This window comes from Cucurbita maxima, unplaced genomic scaffold (assembly GCF_002738345.1).
Source record: "Cucurbita maxima cultivar Rimu unplaced genomic scaffold, Cmax_1.0 Cma_Scf00018, whole genome shotgun sequence".
Lineage (NCBI taxonomy): Eukaryota > Viridiplantae > Streptophyta > Magnoliopsida > Cucurbitales > Cucurbitaceae > Cucurbita > Cucurbita maxima.
In genome coordinates this window covers 163,804-179,531 of record NW_019272034.1, presented here as the reverse complement: position 1 = coordinate 179,531, position 15,728 = coordinate 163,804, and the positions used below count along the sequence as shown (strand labels likewise).

The window sequence follows — 15,728 nt, the reverse complement described above, 5'->3', positions numbered from 1 at the left end:
TTTTTTTTTTTTTTTTTTTTTTTTTTTTTTTTTTTTTTTTTCATGGTTTGTAATGCTCCTTACGCTAAGAAAGTTCATTGTTCTTAAGACGTGAAGATGACCCACATTCTTTCGTTGGGTGTTTTTGTTTTGCTTTGTTTTGTGTATTTTTATTTTTAATTTTGGGGGTCGCGTGTTTTGCCTGTTTTGCTCCTTACGCTCCTTCTGTTGGGACAGTGGGAAATTCAAAATTTTGTTTTTGATGATTTAGGAAGTCATTTAACGACGATGTTTTCCACCCCACCGTGGCAAGTTGCCCAGTTGCGTTAATTTTCAGAAACGAGCTGATAATTTTTTACCGGTGATACAGTCGAGTCTAGTTTTGTGTCATTATGTTATTCATTTACCACGATTGATTAATTACCTGAATTTTTAAATCATTTTGTTGAATTGCACTGAGAAATTAGCAGTCACTTGGCAACATCAATTATTTGGGAGGAAATTTTCAGTTTACGCGATTCTTTCCCCTCCATGTTCGTATCAGTTCATCTTATGTTCGATACCTAGATTCTGTCTTTTGTTGTACAACTTGAGAAATTTTCAATGGCTATTTATCTTTTTTGTGTGGCGATACTTGATAGTTAAGTTGATTTTCCAGATTGGACTATGTATCGACCATTGCATCGTGACATCGTCCAGTTTCTTTGGTCAAGTGCTCAATGCAGAGTTTGAGAAAGTCTTTAGCATCTAATTTATTTGCTGGATGTGTGTAGAGAATGTATGCCTAATTTCCCTTCACTTCGTTTTTTAGCTAATTATATGTTTTGGAAAGTATACTTGCTTCTAGTGTTTGAAAAGCAAATTTAAAATATCATCACAAATAAAAATGGCGTTGATTCAACCAAGACACTGTGGGTTCATGTCCAACCAGAGGGTATATGATCAACGAATTACTGACTATTCATATTTTGGGAACTATGCCTGCCATTTGTTTTCCAACCATGCCGGTATGTTCTGTTACTATGCACGTGATCTATATGTATTAGTTGTGCCGACTTATATTGGGTATAAACAATCGAAATTTTTGAAAGAAAGTGGAAGAGAAAGCAGTACAAGTAAATAGAGATGTTCTGTAATCAGCCAGAATAAGCCACTGATTTGAACTTAATTTATATGTTGTATAAAAGGATATATAATTTCATTGTACGTTTATCTGCCTTTTTATTTGTATGGATTGTAATTTTTCTGTCATATTTTTCGATCACATATAAATTCAGTTATCTCATTATACTAGTTATTTTTCAGATCCATTTCGCGAAGTGAAGAGAAGAAGAGATAAGAAGAAGGAGGTATGATCATGCAGTTTGGTTTCTTCGTTAGCCATAAACATCATTTGTCTTTTCTCTATAGTAATTGCAGCCAGCTGTCAGTAACAGATATGATATAGTTATACAACATGTTTTAAATTATATCTTCACATGTTGCTTCTTTTCCTTGATAATGGCTGATGTTTTGGAAGGCCAGTGGCAATGTCGAATTATGTAGTTTTAAATACAAAATTATTATGAGTAATAATAAGCACAAAATAAGTCCCACATGTCTATTCTTTCTTCCATAAATTATTATGATAATTTTTCATTACAACGTAGTGATTACCTTTTTCTTCAACTTTTTTCATCACCATTTTTTGAAGCCACTCACTTATCTTGGTTGTTCTGCTGTATGCAATTTTTATTTATTTATTTATTTATTTATGGACATAATAGTAATATTCTAGATTTGTTCTACTCTTCTCTGAATTTGTTGTTTTGTACACTGAAGAGTACTGCTGTCGTGTTTTTTAAATTTTATGCAACCGTCTGCCATACTACAGGCCCTGAATTCCTGACTGATCGTATTCCATATATCTAATCGGTTCGGATACAGAAAAACCAAGGCTATGAGTTATTGACCGTTTTAGTTTTTCTTTCAGTATTCCTCATTCTCATTTCGTGTCTAGCTATATCATTTTATATTCCCTTTGAAATCATTTTTTAAAAATAAAATTCTTATGGCTGCTAGTTTTTAATGTTTACCTTGAAATATGGTTAACTGGAAACTGAGATTGTGGGCGTGTTGTGTCCTCAGAACATGGGGTACAAAGGTCCATTGGATGCGCAAAGACATTCTGAGGATGTGAGACAAGGGACAAAGGTATATACATTGACTGACCGTAATGTCCGGAGAGGGGCCTATGCAAAAAGTTCTTGGCCTGGTACTTTTTAATCTTTGCCTATTATTTTTCTTGAAGCACTATAAGCTGCAGATTCTAAACTTATTATTGAAGCCTGTTGATGAAGTTCACACGTATGGTTGCTCATTTAGAATCAAAAGAATTTGATTTCACTCCTTTCCATCACCTAATTTTAGTCGGAAGAGAGATAATGCATGACGTAGATGAACACGAAAAAATTGAATGGATTTATGGTTTATCGGTAGGCACTTATTATGCTTATTGTATTGGTTTTCTTGCTCTAATATGCACATTGAACTACTTGATGATTAGTTTACATAATCTAGGTATCAGCAAAGAGTTCCGCGTTGTAAGAGACAATAGAGTTAATCGAAATACACATAGAGAAGTAAAACCTGCACTTCCACATTTGGCAATATCCACCAATGAGTTGTCTACAACTGTGTCAAAAACAGGGTATGCATCATTTATTCTCCTCTTTTTCTTCTTATTTTCTTCTTTTAGCCTTTTTGTACTTTATAGTTTGCTTAGTATTTTTTGTTTCACCCTTTATAAATATACATCGATTTCTCATGACTGCCCTTGTTTTGGTATTTAATTAAATTGTAAACAATGGTTAGAGAGGAATGAAGGTGCTTTCAGTGGTTAGGATAGGATGGAAGTATTTCTTGTAGGGCTAATTTTGTAGCCTTTCTCTTGTCATCTTTGATGAAGGGATTTGCTATACAAAAACTCCTCTTCCTTCATGATGAAGTATTCAATTTCAAATAACAATGTTAAACAGGTAGCCGTGCTGTGATTTTGTAATGCGTGGGTTCATTATCTACCTTGAAAGATGTTTGACTTCTGTGTATTTATGGCATTGTTTTGATGTGCTCAATTTCAAATAACATGTCAAGCACGTTCATTTTACACTGATGAATATTCATTTTAGCATTTGACTTGGAAACCTATTTTGGGTTCTCTAAGGTGGATTATTCTGTGTCAATATCTTGAGGCTTGACTTCCCTTTCTTTTTCCTCAAAATAATCTGTTCATTGATCTGATTTGAATATTAATTGAATTCAATGTCTGGACATCTAATTTTACTTATTTATTCATCATCAGTATCAACCCAAAAGGAGCACAGGAGCCCTCTGGTGGTAGGATATCACAAGTGTCCTTCCGGAAAACTGATTCACATCCCAACAATCAACGAGATGTTTATTCAACTGAAATGTTCCAGAAAGAGTTAAGGGATGATGTGGGAGTTTCCATGTTGAGTTCTATTCCAGATACGAACTTAGTGAAGCCGAATGATTCTGAGCAACGTTCTGCTGTGTTGGTGTCAAATGGTGCTGCTGTTGGTCTATATTCTTCTTCCACAGATCCAGTTCATGTACCATCCCCAGATTCTAGATCATCTGCTGCAGTTGGAGCTATAAAACGTGAAGTTGGGGTAGTAGGCGTTCGGAGGCAATTAAAAGACATTTCCATAAACCAGTCTTCAGGACCTAGTCTGTCTCTCACAAATTCTGTTACTGGAAGGGATTGTTCTTCTACAGATTCATTTCAACCACTAGGCTCCATTTCTAAAGGCGAACATCTTAGTCAAATGAATGAATCCGTGATTCCTGGCCTGGCAGGCAGCAGATCAACGTTAAATAATCAGCATAGCAGCAGGCAACACCAACCAACTATGGGTCATCAGAAAGGTATTGTAGCGTGTTTTTTTTTTTTTTTTTTTTTTCAATAAAGTTCAATTTTAAATTTTTTGTACTTTTGTTTTAAGGAGAAAAACACTGAGTTACCTTACTTTTTGTATGGTGTTTCTTAGACGAGCATGCATGTCTGTACTCCTCTTTTCCATGTGTGTGTGTTTACTTGGGGAATTCATCAAATCTTGTGATAGAGTTTACCATCGTCTTTGATACAGCTTCCCAGCATAACAAGGAGTGGAAACCTAAGTCCAGCCAGAAGTTGAGCACTAGTAATCCTGGAGTAATAGGAACACCCTCAAAATCCAAATCTCCTACTGATGAGTCCAGAGAGCTGCCTTCTGAAGTTGCTAATGTTCAAGACAAGCTTGCAAGAGTAGACCTTCACGAGAACCAGAACGTTATCATAGCTGAGCATATTAGAGTTCCTGATAATGACCAATATGGACTGGTCTTCGGCAGTTTTGGGGCAGAATTTGATTCTTCTACAGGTCTGTTGTCAGGATTGCAAGCCGTTAGAGGTCCAGAGGAATTGAGTGTAGAATCATCATCGAGGTTTGTATATATTTTATATTCCTCCAACTTTAAAGCCCGTCTGACTAAAATTGTATCACTAGGTAATTCATCACGACTCAAAGGTTTCCCTAGTGTAGTATTAATATCTTTCAAACTGATTTGGGGCATGGAGTTGTGAGCATTCCTATATGAGATAGAAAAAAATTAGAATGAAATAGTATAAAATAACCTGACAAGTATCTGTGAAAGATTTTTTTTTTTTTTTTTCTCATGGGATTCACGCTTCATACTTGTAATTTTATTCTTTTACTGATATTATCCATCTGGCAATGTTTTAGCAGTCAATCAATATTTGCTCCGGAGATCTCTACTGATGATGCTTCTGGCAGCAGGCAGGTCAATTTGCTGGATGATCAGGTCCGCAGTTCAGAGTCTAATTCACCAGATTCTGTTACAGCAACTGAACTTCAGTCAGCAGATAAAAGAGAATCTTCTAGTTCCCAGGCACTAAATACGTATGCAGAGATTGGAATTGTTCGAGAGAGAAGTCCAAAATATGTTCCCACTTCACAACATCAAGATCCTTCTGAGTTACCCGGATTTTCGGTGAGTTTGCATTAGATTATTAATTTTTGATGTAGCTGCTGAGAATTGAGATATTTTATATTCCTACTGCATTGATGGTTTAAAGGCTTGTGGTTCCAGAGACTATATGTTGCCTTTACTATTCCCTTCATTTTTTTTGTAAGCAAACCCTTTTCATTCCTTGATATTTATTGGTTTTATGAGCAGGCGTATGATCCACAGACTGGCTATGACATACCTTATTTTCGACCAACAGTGGATGAAACTGTTAGGGTGCAAGGCTTACCGTCTCAAGAGGTAAGATTAGTTGTTTACATGATGTTTTCTGTCGTGTTTATTAGCTTCTGGGTCCATGTATGTTTTGAGCTTCAAATAGTTGTAATGAATGTTTTCATCTTCCTGGAGTAGTTTAGTCTACTGCACGAAGTAGCATTGTTTTGTTCACTCACTTTTCATTCTCTGACTCTAGGCGGTTAACTCTCATGCTACTAGCAGCATCCCTACATCAACAATTCCTATGGTGCAACAGCAGCAAACTCCTGTTGCCCAGATGTATCCACAAGTTCATGTTTCCCATTTTGCAAACCTCATGCCATATCGACAGTTCCTATCTCCTTTTTTTGTTCCACCATTGGCCATGCCTGGTTATTCTAGTAGCCCAGCATATCCTCATCCGTCCAACGGTAACAGTTACCTGGTGATGCCTGGTGGTAGTACTCACATGAATGCAAATAACCTGAAGTATGGAATCCAGCCGTTTAAGACTATTCCGGCTGGCAGTCCGGCAGGGTTTGGAAACTTCAATAATCCTGCTGGGTTTGCCATGAATGCTCCTGGTGTAGTTGGGAGTGCAAATGGACTTGAAGATTCATCTCGAATCAAGTACAAAGATGGCAACCTTTATGTTCCGAATGCACAGGTTAGTACTTATCATTACCACGGATTGGCTATAGGTTTTAGTATTTACATCCATACTTGTGAACTTGATATCATTTCATGTGGCTTGTTGGTGCATGTAATGTGCTATCTCTTTATTTAGAGGGGGAGAGGAAGGAAATGGTTTTGAAAACACCAAAAGGCCTTGTTTAGCAAAAGTTTTTGCGTACTTTGTGACCTGGGGGAGATGACCTTTACGCAAATGACACTGGCATGTTTGTTTTATCTGGATTATCGTGATATCAGGCGCTCTCAAGCCAGTCAGATCCGTCTATTTTTATAATATAAAGTAGTTTAAAATATTAGTATATTTATTGTTTCAGGCTGAGACATCCGAAATTTGGATTCAAAACCCAAGAGATCTTCCAGGTTTGCAATCGGCTTCATATTACAGCATGCCTGGGCAAACTCCTCATGGTGCTTATTTGCCTTCTCATACCGGGCATGCTTCCTTCGGTGCGCAGTCTACACACATGCAATTTCCCGGATTGTACCATCCACCTCCACAGCCTGCCCCTATTGGAAATCCTCATCACATGGGGCCTGGGATGGGTGGTAATGTTGGAGTGGCTGGTGCCACTCCTGGGCCACAAGTTGGTGCTTTCCAGCAGCCACAGTTGGGTCATCTTAATTGGACAACTAATTTCTAGCGAAATGGGAAGCAAGAGAACTGTGAAGCTAACCCCCTTTATCATACAAAGGACTGAAGTAGTCATAAATGTTTTATATTTTTGTGATATGTGTAATCGATAACCTTCTCATATTCANCAGCAGCCACAGTTGGGTCATCTTAATTGGACAACTAATTTCTAGCGAAATGGGAAGCAAGAGAACTGTGAAGCTAACCCCCTTTATCATACAAAGGACTGAAGTAGTCATAAATGTTTTATATTTTTATCCGATTCTAGGGACTGAAGCAAGAGAACTGTGAAGCTAACCCCCATTTATGACTACTTCAGTCCCTTGGATGATAAAGGGGTCCCTTTATCATCCAAGGGACTGAAGTAGTCATAAATGTTTTATATTTTTGTGATATGTGTAATCGATAACCTTCTCATATTCAGGACTGAAGTAGTCATAAATGTTTTATATTTTTGTGATATGTGTAATCGATAACCTTCTCATATTCAATGTAGTATGCGGTTTTCTCCATTTGCATCAATTTCATCTGCAGTTTCTGTTATCCATTTGTAATGCTAGCTATAATAATCAAGGTGATGTACGATATAACAGAGCAACACAGTTGGATAAACTTAAAACTTAAGCAACAAAGCAGTACCGATGAATAAAACAAAGCTACCACGCAACACCAGTGGGTAAAAACAAAATACTTGACGTTAGGAATATGCTCAGCAGCTATTCCAAGTTATTTGCATCTAGCATTGTTCTTCTTCTTAATGTGAGAGTGTTAGTTTGGAGTTTTATGTACAATTTACCAAGTAGCCCTGTGTGAGAGAATGGTAAAGGTGAAGTCTTGAACATTTGAATCCATTATTATTTTTTTTCATTTTGTAAGGTGCCGATTGCTAAAGGGGAAGGTGACCAACTGGTTTCTGGATCATTTCCATGCGTGTAACTTCAGTTGTGATCAGGAAAAAGAGGTGAGCGAGATTCTTTATTCTTCTATCTTTGTTCCTTGTGCAGAATACATAGACTTTGTCCTGTTCAATTCTACTTTATTTTTTGTTATAGAACTGTCAGCTCAATTTCTTGGGATTGCCAAAACACATTGTCTTTTTTTCTTTTCTTTTCTTTTCTTACGATCATCTTCATGCTTTGCACGAAAAAGCACAACCCTACACATCCGAGTCCCTATATACCTCATCTATTTTGAATCTGCGCTTTTTTTGCTTTTTCTTTTTGCTAGAGAGTCTAGGGATTACATCGTGCAAAGTATTTCCATCATCATCAGTTTGACAATGGCTTGATATGATATGTGTACAAAAATCGATGTCCTCGGGGGATCTGTGTGATGTTTATCTTGGCACTTCGAAGTTTGGAACACTTGGAAAAAATGAAAGTAAAAAAAGAAAAAAAGAATCATTAGCTTTAACGGTTGATGCATTACTCATTTATCAGAAGCTTAGAAGCATCCTGTACTGTGCTTTTTTGTGGAGCAGTTTTTAGAACTGTTTTAAAGTTGTGTTTATATTGTTCCTGCATTTACTTTGTATTGTTTGTGACCATGTTTTCAGTAGAAACATATCTTTACAGGTTCATCATTCAAAACTTCAACAGCACTTCAAATCAGCTCCTCCTGTTTTAGTTTCTATTCTTTTACCCCAATCTCATTTTATTTCTTCTCATGGCTGTCAGCTTGTTGGAAAAAAAAAAAAAAGAAAAAAAGAACACAGGTCATTTTCCCAAGGTAGGATAAGTGTCCCACCTGGAATTTTATTGTAGGCACCAGTCATGATATCATTACTCTCTTGAATTCTAGTCTACTCCAAAAACTTGTCTTATTATCAATGTTAATTGTAGGAATGAAGAAATGCAATGCAAACGTTTTGTTTTATTAAATTATTTGGCAGACAAAAGTGGATGAATGAATGAATCTGTGATGCTAAGTTCAGCTTGTTAACAGCAAAAAGCTCATGAATCCCTCCAATGGCAATGGATGATCCATTCTGAGTTGCAGGGGACTGTTTGTGATTAGTTGTCAACAACCAAGAGGTTAGATTTCTTTACTCTTTCATAGCTTTTTCCTACTGTAGTTGTCTTGTGTGGAAGACAAGGGCAACCTGATGCCTGTGCCCTTAATAATAACTTTTTAGAGTGTGTTTGGTGTCTTTGGCGTTGGCCTATTATAATAAGCTGACCCTCCGTACATTCCCTACTCCACTGTAGCTGTTGATTAGATGAGTTTTGAATTGGAATAATATGCATTCTAGGAGCCATGAGAATCTAAATTTTAGACCAAAAATTCGAGATTGCATTGAAAAAGTATAGATGAATTGAAGTTATTTATATACATTTACGTTGGGGTAAATTTGTGTTTGAGATATGAGGCGTGGGCAATGATATGTTGAATTGTAAGGGTGATGGTGGGAGACAAATTGGTCGTTCATCCACTGACAAATTTGTATCCAAATTGGTGGAAGGAATGTAACTATTTGTCTTTACATTTTGTCTGCTATCACGATCACATTTCCAAGGCCATTTTTTAGTGGGGGCTCTCGAAATTGTCAGTCTATGATCTGAAAGGAATCTATTTGGAAATTTTAAATTCTCTTTTATGCATAAATTATGTCATGAAACGAATCTGATTTTAATCCCATTCTTTTTCAAAGCTTATTTGGTTCAAAATGGAATTTCTTAGCTCAAGAACTCTGAACCCCATGTAATGGTTGTAGCTCTTTTTCTCTCTCTAAGCAAGCTGTGTGTTGTGTTCACTTTGAGAATGGGCCCTTGTAGAAATTTAATCAGAGAATAATAGAGTTAATTGGCATGATTAATATGAGGCTGATAATAATTAATTAATTGGGTTTCTAAAATTACAACCTTTTTGCTTCATATAATTATTGATTTATTTGCCTTGAGCCTGAAGGGACTAGAGAGAGAAAAAGGTGCATGTGAGGAAAGGAGAGAAAGAGAGAAGACAAAAGCAAATCCACAGTTGAAAGCTCAAACATGGGTAGGGTTACTTTCTTCTCTCTCTTTTACATTTGGATATTAAGATGACAAATTATTTGTGGAGATTGCCACAATATGACTATGACTAGTAGATTACTTAGATCCTTGACGGTCTCGGTGAATAGTCATTTAAGTGCGAACATAAAGAGTTGATGGATGAAAATACTCGTTTTTTTTTTTAGGTTGGTGCTCACGGCCGCATTGGTTATTAGGGTAATCAAATCACATGCATTAGGGGCATAGGCTTTGGTATTCCTTTAGTGAGTGCAATGATTATGCAAATAAGCACCACCACCACCACCCCATTACACAACATATGCCCCTCTAGAACCACACGTACGCATACAAAACTGAAGTGACTGCACACCAATTCTCCTCTCTTTCCACCATCTTTCATCATCCTAAGATAAGATTCTTCCCCATGCATGCTTTAGTTTCCACAATATGTTTATATCCAACACATCTTAGACAGCTATGGAACCCACTTCTTACCACAATAGATATACATATTCCTGTAAATTGAATGCTACTTTCGTCGATGTGCTTGTATATTCTCGATTCACATCAATGCAGAATGCCCAACGACCCTTCTACATCAACTTTTCTCTCTCCCACTTCCTTTACATTTCCATCCCTGTTTTGTACATACATACATACATATACATATGTGTACATGGTATATAATTATTAATACGTTGAAAGCATTAAAGTAACGACATATTGGAGCCTCCACTAAATAGACCCGATCGAAATAGTTCTTTTTTATAAATAAAATATTTATATCATATGTATAATGGTATAAATTAAGAACTACGATCCTAGCGATCTTTCAAAAAGTGGCCCATAATAATATATATCTTTTTAAAAAAATGATAACTAAAGATATGTCTTAATAGGTAAAAAATTTGTCTCCTGGTTTAATCACATATAAATCAACCATCTAATGATTAAGCCAAGTTTAAAAAATTTAATATATGTTAAAGCTATTAAAGGGTTAATTCACCACTAATTGAAGGCTAATTGATAATAATTATGGTAATTATGATTCAAACAGCAAAAAGTGGTGGGAAAAAACACACACTTTAAGCCAAATTTGGTTATTTCATTAGTAAAAACACTCTTCCCCTGTTATGTATTTTAAAAAGCACGTACACACTACTTTATAGATTAGAATTAATCGATAAGAAGAGTCCGAATACATGTTTTTTTCCTCCCTTCTTCCTCAAATAGTACGGCGATCAAGGTTTCAATCTATCTATAAATTTTTGAAGCTAGAGTTGGTTATACATAAATCCACTTTAATTCGAGATCTGAATCGAATTAGTTACCCCTCGTCATGCGCTTATAAAATAATGTTAAGGATATTTAGTAATAAATTATAGTTTACCATATATATTATATTTGAATTTTATTATAAGGCAAATATTATCATAGGTATCTTTTCATTTATTGTTATTTTCATTTATTACTATTTCCATATCCTTGTAATTTATTTGTAATTTATTTGATTATAAATATTAGATATTTGCCTTATAATAAAATATCAAATATAATATATATGGTAAACTATAATTTATTACTAAATATCTTTAACAGAGAAGAGAAAAAAAAAATTTGTTTCTCATATTTTCTTTTTGGTTTTTTAAATTTGAACGTAGGATTCGAAAAGGAGATCATAAACTTTGTTATAAAAAAAAACCATATAAAAACAAAAGATAAAATATTATAAAATGCACGCAAGTTATTTTTTTTAATTAATTATCGGGACCATTCTCAAAGTAAATTATTAATAATATGATTAAATAAATGTTTTAAATTTGAAATTTAGAAAAAGCAAACAATCTCACGCCGTGTGGCGCAGGGTAGTCTGAATAAAGAGTACGTACACATTTCAATAATATTCCAGCACATAATAATAATAAACTAAAATTAAAAATGCCACGTGTGCACTCACAATCTGGCACTCCTTCCAGTTTGGATCCACTTGTCATACATGAGCTCCCTCCGATTCCAAATAATAACAATAATAATAATAATAATAACAAATTTTTTATCTTTTAACTATAATTATATATATTCGATTAATTTTATTTATTACATTAATACCATGCATAAGTGGTAACTTTTTTTAAGCTCACGTGTACGTATATTTTTCATTCACCATTGACACATAATTATCAATATATTATTTTATTTTAAGAGCTTACATTATTTTTTAAAAGCTTATAGTAGGGTGATAAGGATGAATAAAGATAATTATTTTATTTATAACTAATATTCAAATATCGATATAAATTACCTTATCTTAAATTTTGTATAATCTTATAATCAACCTATTTTACATATGCAAATATTACAACATCTTTGTTATTACTTTTATTTTATTTTATTCTTTTTTTGTTAAATGTGTGAAAATAATTGAAGATGTATATTAATGTAGGAGGGTTCGTGCTTTAGTTAATTGAACTATACCCAAATTGAAAATGTTAATAGACATTACAAATATGTAATATGTGTGTAAGGCAATCATATTTTATCGTCTTCTCAGGCGTGGACTTGTTGATTCATCATTTTCTCTCTCCGCCATTCATTACCCATAAAAAAGAGAACTTCCAACTCTCCTTTTGTTTCCTTCCGGTTTCTGTCACTCTGATATCTCAAAAACATCATCAGAATTTCCCAAATTCTCTTTATTTTCACCAACTTTTTTTATTTTTCCGACAAAATCAATCCTTATTTGCCCCAAATTCTTCGTCTTTCATGGATTTGTGGGATAAGTCGTTTCAGAGACACGATCAAGACCTCCCACAACGCCGTCGTAGTCGCCGTGACAACCCTTCCTTCTCCTCCTCTCTTCTCGACGCCATCTACCGTTCCATCGACGAATCCAACCACCAGGATGAAGACGGCCACCTCTTTTTTTACAGAGAAACCACCATGAGAACAAAACAGAGTGTGGTTACCGCCAGGACAGAGGACGACGAAGCCGTCAAATTCCGGCGAGCTTGTATGATCGAGAAGTGGATGGATAGGAAAAAAGTTAGAAACATTCGCGATTTTACTGTTTCCAGCTCCAGCTCGTCGGAATCCACCTCCACCGCCGGCAGAAGATACTCTGCGTCGGAATCGGAGCTTCTGTCACGTGCTCTGCACCGACAAAAGCCGATCAAAACTACTCCGTGGACTCAAACCGAAACCCAAAAGGCAAAGCACGAAAATGGGTTGGTTAAAACGAAATCCAAAGCTTCAAAAATCTACCACGATTTGAAAAAGGTGAAGCAGCCGATATCCCCCGGCGGCCGCCTCGCAAATTTTCTCAACTCCCTCTTCAATGGCGGAAGCCCAAAAACGAAGCAAAAGATGCCAAATCCTTCGACGAATCCAACGAGTATGGATTACGACATGCCGACAAAAGCGAAATCCCAGGGATCGACATGTTCCTCTGCTTCGTCATTTTCGAGGTCTTGTCTGAGCAAAACGCCATCTTCGAGAGGAAACGTTAAGAGATCGGTTCGGTTCTGTCCTGTGAGTGAAATTGTGGACGAGGATTGTGAGGCATATGGGCACAAAAGTTTGCAGAAGCTAGAGGAACCCATTATGAAGAAAGGGTTGAAAAGTTATGGGAATTTTGAAACAGAGGAAGTGAAAACAGAGCATCCGAGGAAGATTAAGAGAAATGAAGGGTTTGAGTACGAGGATGAAGATGATGCAGTGAGCTGTTCGAGTTCTGATCTGTTTGAATTGGATAATCTTTCAGTCATTGGAATCGAAAGGTTCAGAGAGGAATTGCCAGTTTATGAAACTACAAATTTCAAAACAAATTGTGCCATTGCCAAGGGATTGCTTGTGTAGTTCCATTTCCAAGGGGTTGCTTCTCTATCAGTTTTTCCGTTTTCCTTTTTCTTTTTTCAAGTAATTAATTAATTTTCCGGGCGAGAGAATTCAAAATTATTATCGTTCTTCTTTTTAGTTCAACAATATGAGTGTTGGAGAGTTCGAACAGATATATGCTTCGTTGACTGTTTCATAATCTCAGCTAGTTATTGTATATTTGGTCTGAAATCTTTTGAGAAGATGGTTGGTTTTATGCTTGTTTTCAATACAATAAGCATGAGAAGCGATAATTCGAGGCGTTAATCTCCGGCTTTTTCAGCTTTAAGAAAAAGAGCAAATATTATAATCGTGGTTGTCATCATGGGTGTTCATGTTAAACTTGAAATCAAATCAAAGTGGGTGCAAGAGATTTTCAAACTTTGAGGTTGCGTTAAAAATTAGGGATTCTAAAACGAAGGATGTATATATAGACACACACAGGTTCACCAAATTTAAACATAAGGACTAAATCTTACCTCTTCCTCCTTCTGTACGCTTTGAGAGATGGAAGCGCATCCAGTGGGTTAGGGAGAGGGTCCTCTGCTTTGATATATTGAGTGGGGGCCTTCCTCGCTTCATTCCTCTTTCTGGGCCTTTAATTTTGCTCCTAATATGCATACTCTCTCTTTTTCTTTCCTCTTTTACCCTCTCCAATGTCCTATTCTTTATTGTAGTGTCTCTACGTCCCCCTTCCATTCTTGGTCTCCCTCCCATCAGAGCTACATCCTGATTGTAAGAAAGAATTAAGCTCTTAATTGTGTACTAGTTGCAATTGGACATAGAGAGAGTAAGCAAAGTTCACTTATTCCTTCTTCGGAACCAAAATGAACAATAAAATATGTAAAGGGTCTTGGAAAGCAAGCTTAGCTTAGGGTGTGGGAAAAGGAAAAGCCTATAATCTATAGTCAAAAGTAGAAGAAATAGGGTCTCAAATGCCCTACCCTCTCCCCCTTTCTTAATTATGTAATTATATCTTTGGTTTTACTTTAATCAAAATATACTTTACCAAACCACTATGCCTTAGTATATATTTTCAACCAGGCGAAGGCTCGAAATCCACATGAGTTCCGTAACATGACATGGGTTAGTCTTGCATTGAAAATAATGCATAATGAGAATTAGGGTTAGTCTTGTTTAGTTTACTAGGGACAAGGGTATCAAATAAATTTAGTTTGGGTTGGTTGGAGAGAAAAACAAAATATTCCTCGTAACCGTGTTTAAACCTCACTGCCAAACGTGTTTTAAAACTAGCCGTGAGTAATAATGAGGTGAAATAATGCGACTAAAATGAAGTTGTAGCGTATGTCAAATGGTTGACTAATGTTGTTGATCATAGGTATTATTTGTTGCTTTGACTTTAAATCCAAATTTAATCATGTTTATTATTTATTATTTATAGTATGATTATGATTATATTCATAGGTTAGGTAGAAGTTAGAGATTGAAGAGAGATGCATGGTGGGCAAAAGGCAACACATTATTTTAATTAATATTTTAAATAATATTTTAATTAATACAAAAAGGCAATTTTTATAATTGAGTTTTGGTGAGCCTATCTTCCCCATAATATGCTCCACACATGTTCATTAATCATTAATTATTAATTGTTAATTGTTAATATTACTTTCATTACTTCTTTAAATAATGACACAATTCTTTGTCCCCCTAAAATTTAAGTAAACTTTATAATTTTACTCCCATTTATATGATTAAAAATTATTTCAAATTATTAGTTCTTCATATATATTTTAAAAATTTTAAATTGCAGCATATAATTGTCCTTGCTTCTCCTTTTGTAATTAAGCTATTCCAACTTTAGAGCTAACCACTTTAATTTATCTTTTAAGTCAACAAAATATAAAGTTGATTCAACCCTTTTTTTATTTTTTATTTCTTTTTCTGGTTACTATTTTTAAAATTAAATCAAAATTAATGACCAATAAATCTACTATGTTGGACAACTTTGAGACCCTCGAGTTAGTATACATTAAGTAATTCAAACTTAATAGATATATGCACATACTTCAGTTTCATAAGTAGTATGCGTGTTAGGATGTAACATTTTGACACTCTAATAATTTCATATAGAAACGTCTTTTTGGTACAGAATTTGGAATCGCCATTTTGGAGAGATCATCCATACTTACAAATTCAAGTAAAAAGAGAGTTTGAGAACGAGAAATAGAGATATTGAAGCTCGAGTTCGTGGAGATCATACTCGGGAATGAAACAAAAATGGAATATGAGAGAGAGAGAGGGGGGGGGGGGGGGGCCCC

General features: G+C 35.4%; 2 protein-coding genes and 1 long non-coding RNA gene across 7 annotated transcripts in view; all 3 read left to right on the top strand.

The window, feature by feature from the left end:
* Positions 1–6,907, top strand: part of LOC111492786 — a 7,687-nt gene extending 780 nt beyond the window's left edge. The window contains exons 2-11 of one of the 4 annotated variants that reach the window (XM_023142235.1): positions 1,285–1,328; positions 2,107–2,233; positions 2,539–2,668; positions 3,320–3,906; positions 4,128–4,464; positions 4,764–5,031; positions 5,218–5,307; positions 5,480–5,929; positions 6,270–6,567; positions 6,731–6,907. In XM_023142235.1, the coding sequence (XP_022998003.1) occupies positions 1,285–1,328; positions 2,107–2,233; positions 2,539–2,668; positions 3,320–3,906; positions 4,128–4,464; positions 4,764–5,031; positions 5,218–5,307; positions 5,480–5,929; positions 6,270–6,567; positions 6,731–6,759 (2,360 nt within the window). In that variant the 3' untranslated portion in view covers positions 6,760–6,907. Of the gene's footprint in view, positions 1–1,284; positions 1,329–2,106; positions 2,234–2,538; positions 2,669–3,319; positions 3,907–4,127; positions 4,465–4,763; positions 5,032–5,217; positions 5,308–5,479; positions 5,930–6,269; positions 6,708–6,730 lie in introns of those variants that run through there. The other 3 variants (XM_023142234.1, XM_023142237.1, XM_023142236.1) reach the window with 3 other exon arrangements.
* Positions 6,908–7,489: 582 nt separating this feature from the next.
* LOC111492788 lies at positions 7,490–10,167 on the top strand. Of its 2 annotated transcripts, XR_002719930.1 has the most exons (4): positions 7,490–7,547; positions 8,145–8,619; positions 9,494–9,580; positions 9,762–10,167. It is a non-coding gene; the product is annotated as an uncharacterized LOC111492788 (long non-coding RNA). The 2 variants fall into 2 exon arrangements; XR_002719929.1 differs by lacking the exon at positions 7,490–7,547 and having other exon boundaries at positions 7,745–8,619.
* Positions 10,168–11,996: 1,829 nt separating this feature from the next.
* On the top strand, positions 11,997–13,701 carry LOC111493335 (protein BIG GRAIN 1-like B). The gene has a single exon (XM_023142998.1). The coding sequence runs from the start codon at positions 12,091–12,093 to the stop codon at positions 13,429–13,431; it is 1,341 nt and encodes a 446-aa protein (XP_022998766.1). The 5' UTR covers positions 11,997–12,090; the 3' UTR covers positions 13,432–13,701.
* Positions 13,702–15,728: the final 2,027 nt, after the last annotated feature.